Source organism: Tarenaya hassleriana, unplaced genomic scaffold (genome assembly GCF_000463585.1).
Source record: "Tarenaya hassleriana unplaced genomic scaffold, ASM46358v1 Cleome183, whole genome shotgun sequence".
In the NCBI taxonomy this organism is placed as follows: Eukaryota; Viridiplantae; Streptophyta; class Magnoliopsida; order Brassicales; family Cleomaceae; genus Tarenaya; species Tarenaya hassleriana.
Window position 1 is genome coordinate 96,677 of NW_010965244.1, and position 9,250 is coordinate 105,926.

Consider the following 9,250-nt stretch of genomic DNA (forward strand, 5'->3'; position numbering starts at 1 on the left):
CGGAGCTGACCAGAATCTGGTCCGCCGGACTGACCTTGGTCAGCTTCTCTGGTCCGCCGTTCTGTCCGTTTTCGGAGAAATTCTGAGCTTGGTCCGGAGCTGACCAGATTTGGTCAGCCCCGGACCAACTCAGTCTGTTTCTCCTTCCCAGGCTGACCGAATTGTCCGTTTTTGAGAAAAATCTGAGCTTGGTCCGGGGCTGACCAACTTTTGGTCAGCTCCGGACCAACTCAGTCTTTTCCTACTCCTCCGAGCTGACCAGGAATCGGACAGTTCGAAAACTGAGCTTGGTCCGGGGCTGACCAAACTCGGTCAGCTCCGGACCGAGTCAGTCCGTTCCCTGTCTGCTCTGAGCTGACCAGAGAAAGCGGAGTGCAGATCAACTGGGCTTGGTCCGGGGCTGACCAAACTTGGTCAGCTCCGGACCAACTCAGTCCTTTTTCTTGATCAGTCCGCCGGTCTTCGTCTCGGACCTGTGTTGTTCTCGCTTGGTCCGCCGGACCAACTCTTGGTCCGGGGCTGACCAGCGAGAACTTTGGTCCTCCTGACCAAACACTGGGTCCAGAATCTGATCTGTCTGCTGGTCCGGCTGACCAACTCTTGGTCCAGCTGACCGCGGACAAATCAGATTCGGAACAGATTTTTCGGGCTTCGAAAATCAGGGTTTCGACGCACCGTTAAACTGTCCCAGACTCCATACCATCCATGCATCATTCAACAATCACAAATATCATTAAACATGCATAGATTCAATGATTACATGCAATTTAACGATTAAATCATGCAATCATACAACAAGCATGGCGATATACAGAGAACCAGGCTCTGATACCACTGTTGGGTTATCTACGGGTTCCTAGCATGCGATCATATCGATCTAGGGTTTTGTTTACTAGGTTTCATGCAGCGGAAGAAAGATCTAAACCTAGTCAAACGTCACACGCAACCAAACTCGCAAAACCCGAAAGATCGTGTATATCACCGAGGGAATCGTTACTTACCTCGTTCTCGATGAGACTTGAAGTTTATTTCGATCCGGGGCCTATTCTAAATCACCTAGGACTGAAGTTACAGTCCCTCTACACGTATCCACACCGACGGGAAGGATTCCAAACGATTTGGAACGAATCTGCTAGGATTAGTGAAGAAAAGGGTAACTCAAGAGACGAGATCCAATCCCGGGAGAATAGAAATCGAAGAGAACAGGTTCTCTAGGGTTCTAGGATGTTTCTCTGAGTTTTAGGTCGACACTTCATTAAGTTTGGACGAAATCCCAAACTTAAATAAGCTTAGAAAACCCTAAAATCGAATTATGGAAACTTTCCGGATCCCGGTCCGCCGGACCAGGAGCTTGGTCCAGCGGACCAAGCTTAGTCCGAGGCTCACAGACCGGCTGACCTGAAGGCTTGATCCGGCGGACCACGCGTGGTCAGCTCCGGACCAAGACCCTTCTTGGTCAGCTCAGTCCGACTCTTCGTTTCTCGGTCCGTCTGACCCACTGTCTATTCAGCGGCTGACCAACTCTTGGTCGGCCGGACCAGGCCTGGACAGATGACCTCAGACCGAGCTTCCGGACCTCCTGGACTGACCAAACTTGGTCCGGGGCTGACCAAACTTGGTCAGCTCCGGACCAACGCACAGAAAACCTCTTTTTCGTGCTCCTTTCGGTCAAATCTCGTTTCTATTCTTCAGATTCTTCACGTATAAGTCCATCCCTATTGGTGTGTGACCCTGTAGGCCCATTCGAAATGCTAGTGGCTTCGGAAACCCTTTCCCGAACCACAAGTCATTGTTAGCCTCTAGCAAGACGCCATGACCGCCCACGTTGAATTGAGTTAGAGGTGATCTAACCAAGGCATTAACAGCTCGAGTTCTGATCCTTTATCTCACGATATCATATGTTGAACAAGGGCATGGTTTGAGCCACCCTTCAAGTTCAACCGCTTTCTCGTCTTGGCAAATCGACTAATAAAATAGATGCAACTTCATCTATAGCGTGGCCACGCATTTTCATAGTCCGACTTCCACGAAAGGGCCCAGCGATATCTCTCCTATTGAGGAGGTGATAAGTCCCATATTGCATGTCTATTATCTCCATATGATTCGTGAACGTATCTGATCAACGTCGTTATAATCATCCGGTTAAAGACGACGTTTGACGCAGTCAAGACACGCCACTCCTCATATCAGATACTCTAGACATCTCAGGTGTGAGGATCCATAAACGAACCGCTGTATGAGATTCAAGTCATGACTCTGTCCATGTGACAATCTCATGCGGGTCAACCAGTCACTCGTTCACAACGAGTACCCATGATTGTGATATGCATCCAATGCATCGATCACACCTCATGCTAGTCTTAATTCATCATTGTTCCCACAATGATAACTGACCAGGGTGTTTAGAATCATTCTATAATGATTCAAGGATACCGAAATACAACAAACATGCTAATCGTATAACGGAAAAATAATGCATTCATAAATCAATGAATCGGTACAAAGTAAAATGTCATATCATGGATCATCCTAGAGCATTACAACCAACACTTTCTACGATCCTCCTCGAACTCCTCGATCTTCTTCTTCAGCGCCTCCACCTCCCGAGTGAGAGTGACGTGCATCTGGAAGATACTGTTTAAACATCTGGCCAAATCCGTCTATGCATTGCTCTGGAAGATTGTAGTCAGTTTTCATGCTCATCAGTTAATGTCATATCATGGATCATCCTAGAGCATTACAACCAACACTTTCTACGATCCTCCTCGAACTCCTCGATCTTCTTCTTCAGCGCCTCCACCTCCCGAGTGAGAGTGACGTGCATCTGGAAGATACTGTTTAAACATCTGGCCAAATCCGTCTATGCATTGCTCTGGAAGATTGTAGTCAGTTTTCATGCTCATCAGTTGCGACGACAATGATAATCTTGGAAGTCCTTGTGCGCATCCTTCATATATTGGAGTATTCGTCGTGTAAAGCATGTCATAAAATCTCTTCGCTTCAACATTGGGGTCTTCCTCCATATACGACGAAGCAACAACATTGGGAAATGCATCACTCACCATATCTACATATGGATTCCTTTCTTCTTCTTGAATGATTACAGGTTGCGCCGTATTTTGGACAAGTTGTTCTTCGACTTGTGGAACTTATGACGAAGACGTACCATACAATTCTCCATGTGCCAACCAAACAAAATAGTTGGACATAAAACCTCTTCTATACACATGCTTCCACACTTCATATTCACTTCGGCCATCTTTTATTCTCGCACTTTGTACACGGAGACGATAACTTTGAACTCTCAATATACAACGTTTGACTTGTCTCAAGTGCCATAAAATGTTGTAACCCTTCCTCAAACTCACGCGAGATTTGATTATTATTGGAAGAATCAAATCTTTGATACATCCACATTCTTGAAGAGAGACATTTTTTTCTGAACGATTTTTTTTATTGAAACTCGAGTGAATGCATGCGCGGTTGATTTATAATTCAATATTGCGACGGATTTACGACAGCTAATTCTGTCGTTACAACTGCATGCGACAGATTACCGACAAATTTGCGACGGAAGTTAGGTAAAACACGAATCACGTGTTTACCTAACTTCGCGACGCACCGACTATGTCGCACATCTGTCACAACAATTTTTCGACGCACCTCCTCTGTCGCAAGTCTGTCGCAACAATTGTGCGACGAAATGCTTCTGTCGCTAATGTGTCGTTAGTTGCTGACAGACGATGTGTCGCAAATAATCTGTAGCATTCCGTCGCGAACCTGTCGCAAAACTTTGCGACAAAAATATGTGAAGGTGTCCATCGGTAATTTGCGACAGAATTTGCGTCCGACTGTGACAGGATTTAGATTCCGCTCTTCTATCACTGTTCTGTCTCTGTCCGCCGCAAAAACGGTTGCGACAGATATGTCCGTCGCAATAGTTATCGCAATTTACAACTTTTCTTGTAGTGACTTAAGAAGATCGTGGATGATTAGAGGCTTTCTCAAAATCGTGTTATCAAACTCCACGCATGCCAAAAGGTTTGGCTTTATTTTCATCTATCTACTGTGGTCTTTCTGTATTACAACAGGATACGTATTAGTTTTAGTTGTTGTTTGGTCTCAGGGTTTTGGAAAATCGTCAATCTGCTGCCCATTCGAAGGAGCGAAAGTTGCGTAGCGTTGTATTGCTGAATTGGAATACAAAGTGTAAGCTCTACAGACAGAAGCGACCACCTTGTCTGCTCCACTTACATTGTTGCAGGTCAATTTCTTTTTTCATTTTCGATTTAAGACTGTTCTGTTTTCTTGTTTTTCACGTGTGAATAATCATTGAAGTTAGTTTTTCTTATCTTGTTTCAGACAGATTCAGCCGGACGTACAAATCAGAACAATGAACTGAATTTCCATCTTCAGTCCATGGAACAACAAGCACATCTCAAAGACGGTATTTGCTTCCTCTCGCCTTATCGAATATGAATGTGTGTGCCACGTTTTACCAAAAGAATAAAAGCTATGTCTTGGAAAATGTTGTTACTTGTCCGTGGAACCCCTTCTTATCTTAGCGAGCGCGTTCCAGTTGACATGTTGCTTGCAATTATGTGATAATTTATTTCATAGAAAAGTTTTCGCAAATTGTTGCAAATTTTGGAAGATTTATTTGAAACAAAAATGAGTGGAAGCGAAGAATTTATGCGATTGATCCCAAATAAACTTGGGATTTAGGTGGTGTTGATGTTGAAAAGAGTAGTGATGCACATTGAGTGAAAATAAGAAACTAGAAAATACTAATAACCCAAAACTATAAAATCAAACACTAAATCATGGGAGTGTTGAAGTATCTCATGACAACTTTTCGTTATGTGCTGCGGCGTTGGATGAGGCATTGATGACAGAAGAAGTTTGAAAGCTGAAGATAGCGGCGGCCGAGATCGGTGGGTATTTTCCCAACTCAATCTCACAGCAGCATCTATCAATCCGCAGACCAACTTCGATTCCGACATGTTGGATCGGCACAAGTAGCAGTTCCTTCCTGACTGGGCTTTCTTTTTTGCCAGACAGGTGAATCTCTTCGTTTGGTCTGTAGATGCCTCTTGTTTAGATGGTTACTTGTGCTACATGGGGGTGCCCATGCATTTGACAAATAAAATATCATCCTCATGTTGCATGTCCTCTTCACAGAATTATCATGTCGATATATATATATATATATGCCATCACTTTTAGTTGATGCCTTCCCTTTTGTGTTGCAGTTGATAACTTTGTTTCTTTCCCTCACATTTCAACTCCCTCGTCTGCTTGGTCACTTTTTCCACATTTTCGAGCATTGGGTGATGATGGCATATCCGTAGTTACACGTCTTCATCTCGTACATGTCGTCATAATTTAAAATTAAAGTAACGTGTTAAAATTTTCATTTTTAAAATATACAAAAAAATATCGAAACTATTCTTTATTTTAAAATAAATAAAGAGAAAAATTATATTAATGTTGTTTAGAGAATAAATAGTTAAAACGTAGATAGTCCAACTCATTTACAAAAGTTACAAATATATATCTCACAAAAACTTTTATGAAAAAACACGGGGGAAAATCACCCAAATAACCCACTTAGGTCGCATCTATTTCAGTGTACACCACTCAAAAAAAAAATTTTTTTTTCAATTTTAACCCACTTTTCGGTGGGAAAAGTCTGAAATACCCTTTTCGTTTTATTTTTTGCGACTTTATTACGACTAACATATAACTGATATACAACTAAAAATAAGACAGATGATTTTTTGCCACTTTTTTTAGAATCAATTGTAACTATATTTAGACTTAATTACAAAGTCGTAATAACGAAGTTGTTTTTGAACGGATAAATATCGTAATTTATTAAGGGTAATTTCGTCTTTTCGCAGGGAAAAAAATGTGTTATGTTTTTTGGTGTACAGATGAAATAGATGCGAGCCAAGTGGGTTATTTGGGTAAAAAAACCCAAAACACGGCGTGCAGCTGGGATTATTAGAAAAAAAAGAAAGAAAGAAAGAAAGGTATAGACGTTGCTGTTCAGCTGACAGTTTGAACCGCAGTACAGGGAGGAAGAGGGTTTAGGGCTTTATCACACAGAAATCTCCGATGGAAGCTCTAGGTCATGTCGCCGTTGGTCTCTGCTCGCTCCGGAAACCCCGACAGCGGCCTCCTATGTCGCCGGCCAAGCTCCGCCGCCGCCACTCCGCAACCACTCTCTGTTCCGCGAGCAAATGGGCCGATCGTCTTCTGTCCGACTTCAATTTTACGACAGATTCCTCCTCCTCCTCCTCCTCCTCAGTCGCCACCGCCACTCTCGCTGCTCCACCGCCATCGCTTGCTCCTCCCGACCGCCACATTCCGATCCCCATCGACTTCTACCAGGTTTCCGATTTCTCCAGTGCCGGTGAATTTTCGAGCTTGTTGGTTTGGTGTTTTGAATTGTTTGATTTTGGGAGGAAAATGTAGGTGTTGGGAGCGGAGATGCATTTCTTGACTGATGGAATCAGAAGAGCATACGAATCTAGGGTTTCGAAGCCGCCTCAATTTGGGTTCAGCGATGACGCGTTGATCAGCCGGAGACAGTTTCTTCAAGCTGCTTGTGAAACTCTTTCGAACCCTCGGTCTCGCAGAGAATACAATCAGGGCCTTCTGGATGACGAGGAAGATACTATCATCACTGAGGTCCCATGGGACAAGGTGATTTGACTACATTTTCTCCTTACATTTCTGGGTTCCGACATGAGAAAGGAAATAACCTGGTCTGAACTTTATCATTGTTCTGTGTTGATGTTTATGGGAAAAAAATCTTGAAGGTTCCTGGGGCTCTCTGTGTCTTGCAAGAAGCTGGTGAGACTGAGGTTGTGCTTCGGATCGGAGAGGCCCTGCTAAATGAGAGGTTGCCCAAGTCGTTTAAGCAAGATGTGGTTTTAGTTATGGCGCTTGCGTTCGTGGACGTATCGAGGGATGCAATGGCATTGGATCCACCTGATTTTATTATTGGCTATGAGTTTCTTGAGCGAGCTTTGAAGCTTTTGCAGGTATAAATTTTCAGATAGTTTGTCAGGTGATCTTCGGCTTAGAAGGCTTCCTTTCTTGAATCTGTGTAGGAGGAAGGAGCAAGCAATCTCGCAACGGATTTGCGTGCACAAATTGATGAAACCCTGGAAGAGATTACCCCACGTTATGTCCTGGAGCTTCTGGGCTTTCCGCTTGGGGAAGAATATCGTGGGAAAAGGTTAGATGGTTTACGTGATGTGCGTAATATTTTGTGGTCTGTTGGAGGTGGAGGAGCATCAGCTATTGTAGGGGGTTTAACGCGTGAAAAATTCATGAACGAGGCCTTTTCGCGTATGACAGCAGCTGAACAGGTAGAAAATCTCTCATCTTTTTTTTCTTCTGGATTGTTTATTATCTGGTTCTAATTTCATCACTCCTTCCCAAAGGTTGACCTTTTTGTAGCCACACCGAGCAATATTCCAGCGGAGTCTTTTGAAGTTTATGAGGTGGCACTTGCCCTGGTGGCTCAGGCTTTTATAGGTAAGAAACCGCACCTTATACAAGATGCTGACAAGCAGTTCCAGCAACTTCAGCAGGCTAGGGCAATGGCCTTAGAGAGTCCTGCTTTGCTATATGCGCCAAGAGATAACTGGGAGATGGACTTTGCTCTGGAGAGGGGCCTTTGCGCATTGCTTATAGGAAAAGTGGATGAATGCCGTACGTGGTTGGGCTTAGACAGCGAGGTGTCACCATACAGAAATCCATCCATTGTAGAGTTTGTTATGGATAATTCAAACCATGATGATGACCATGATCTCCCTGGACTCTGCAAATTGTTGGAAACCTGGTTGGCAGGGGTTGTTTTCCCGAGATTCAGGGACAGCAAAGACAAAAATTTTAAACTTGGGGATTACTATGATGATCCTATGGTCCTGAGTTATTTGGAAAGAGTAGAGGTAGTTCAGGGTTCTCCTTTAGCTGCAGCAGCAGCCATGGCTAGGATTGGTGCTGAGCATGTGAAGGCTAGTGCGATTCAGGCTCTACAAAAAGTTTTTCCTCCCCGCGAAGTGGATGGAATCTCGGGTACACACAAGGAGGATATACAGGAGACAGTGCTTCCCTTCAGTTACTCTGGTGGCAATTTAGGACCTGAAGAAAGTCAGAACAATTTTTCAGTTGAAGAATCCGAAGGGCCTTCGGAGAACTGTGATTCAAGGGGTTCTGTTGTCCAATCTGAGGTTTTGAAGAATGGCATACATGATATTCATGTTGAAAATTCAATTGCTGATAGAGTAAAAGATGCAAGTGTGAAGATTGCCTCTGCTGGTGTGGTGCTTGGAGTGATAACATTGGCGGGTTTGAAGTTTTTGCCAGCCAAGAGCAGCTCATCTGTTCCACTGAATGACATGGGTTCTGCTATGGCTTCTGACATTGGCGCCACAGGTACGATTTTATGAAAGCATTATGATTGTGGTTTCTAAACGAAAACACTGTGATCATAATCCATGGTTGTTCTCTTGATTTTGGTTCACGCTTGGGTTAAGAGTGCCGATTCTTTAGCCAGAAAGAATTTAGCTAAGATGTATGATAGATGTCCAGAAGTTAGAACTTCCCACGGGGAAATTGTGCACGATTACCCCTTTTGGAATATTGCAACTGCTTGCTTGGAAATAAATTTTAATATATGCTCAGACTGTTTCGCCAAATTCGATATCTTATAAATCTGACTACATTTATATTCAATATTTATGCATTTCCTAGCTTCGCTTCACTTGGATTTTAACTTTTTCCGAATTTTAGGGACAGCAGTAGCTGAAGATTCAGAAGCATTTCCCAGAATGAATGCGAGGACTGCAGAGAATCTTGTCCGAACATGGCAGAACATCAAGTCTCAGGCATTTGGGCAAGCCCACCGCATTGATATGTTGCCCGAGGTAATGCAACTTCTGCAGATGAACCTTTTTAAGTGTCTGTTCCTTTCAAGAGTGAGGCACCTGGTTTTCGGTTAAAATTACAGGTTTTGGATGGTCGGATGCTGAAGATATGGACAGACAGAGCAGCCGAAACCTCACAGCTCGGTTTGGTCTACGATTATACGCTCATGAAATTTTCCATAGACAGTGTCACTGTCTCAGCAGACGGAAACAGGGCTTTGGTGGAAGCGACTCTGGAAGAGTCAGCTCGTCTAACCGACTTGGTTCATCCCGAAAACAATGCCACAGATGTCAGAACCTACACG

The 9,250-nt window shown here is 43.7% G+C and overlaps 1 protein-coding gene across 5 annotated transcripts in view; it reads left to right on the plus strand.

Annotated features, from left to right (window-relative positions):
* Window positions 1–6,035: 6,035 nt before the first annotated feature.
* The window catches only part of LOC104810654 (protein ACCUMULATION AND REPLICATION OF CHLOROPLASTS 6, chloroplastic), a 6,299-nt gene continuing 3,084 nt past the window's right edge, over window positions 6,036–9,250 (plus strand). For 4 of the 5 annotated variants that reach the window (XM_010537003.2, XM_010537002.2, XM_010537001.2 and 1 more), the window contains exons 1-7: window positions 6,038–6,396; window positions 6,481–6,711; window positions 6,828–7,052; window positions 7,122–7,382; window positions 7,458–8,454; window positions 8,812–8,945; window positions 9,029–9,244. In XM_010537003.2, coding sequence (XP_010535305.1) covers window positions 6,121–6,396; window positions 6,481–6,711; window positions 6,828–7,052; window positions 7,122–7,382; window positions 7,458–8,454; window positions 8,812–8,945; window positions 9,029–9,244 — 2,340 coding nt within the window. In that variant the 5' untranslated portion in view covers window positions 6,038–6,120. Of the gene's footprint in view, window positions 6,397–6,480; window positions 6,712–6,827; window positions 7,053–7,121; window positions 7,383–7,457; window positions 8,455–8,811; window positions 8,946–9,028; window positions 9,245–9,250 lie in introns of all 5 variants that reach the window. The other variant, XM_010537004.2, reaches the window with a different exon arrangement.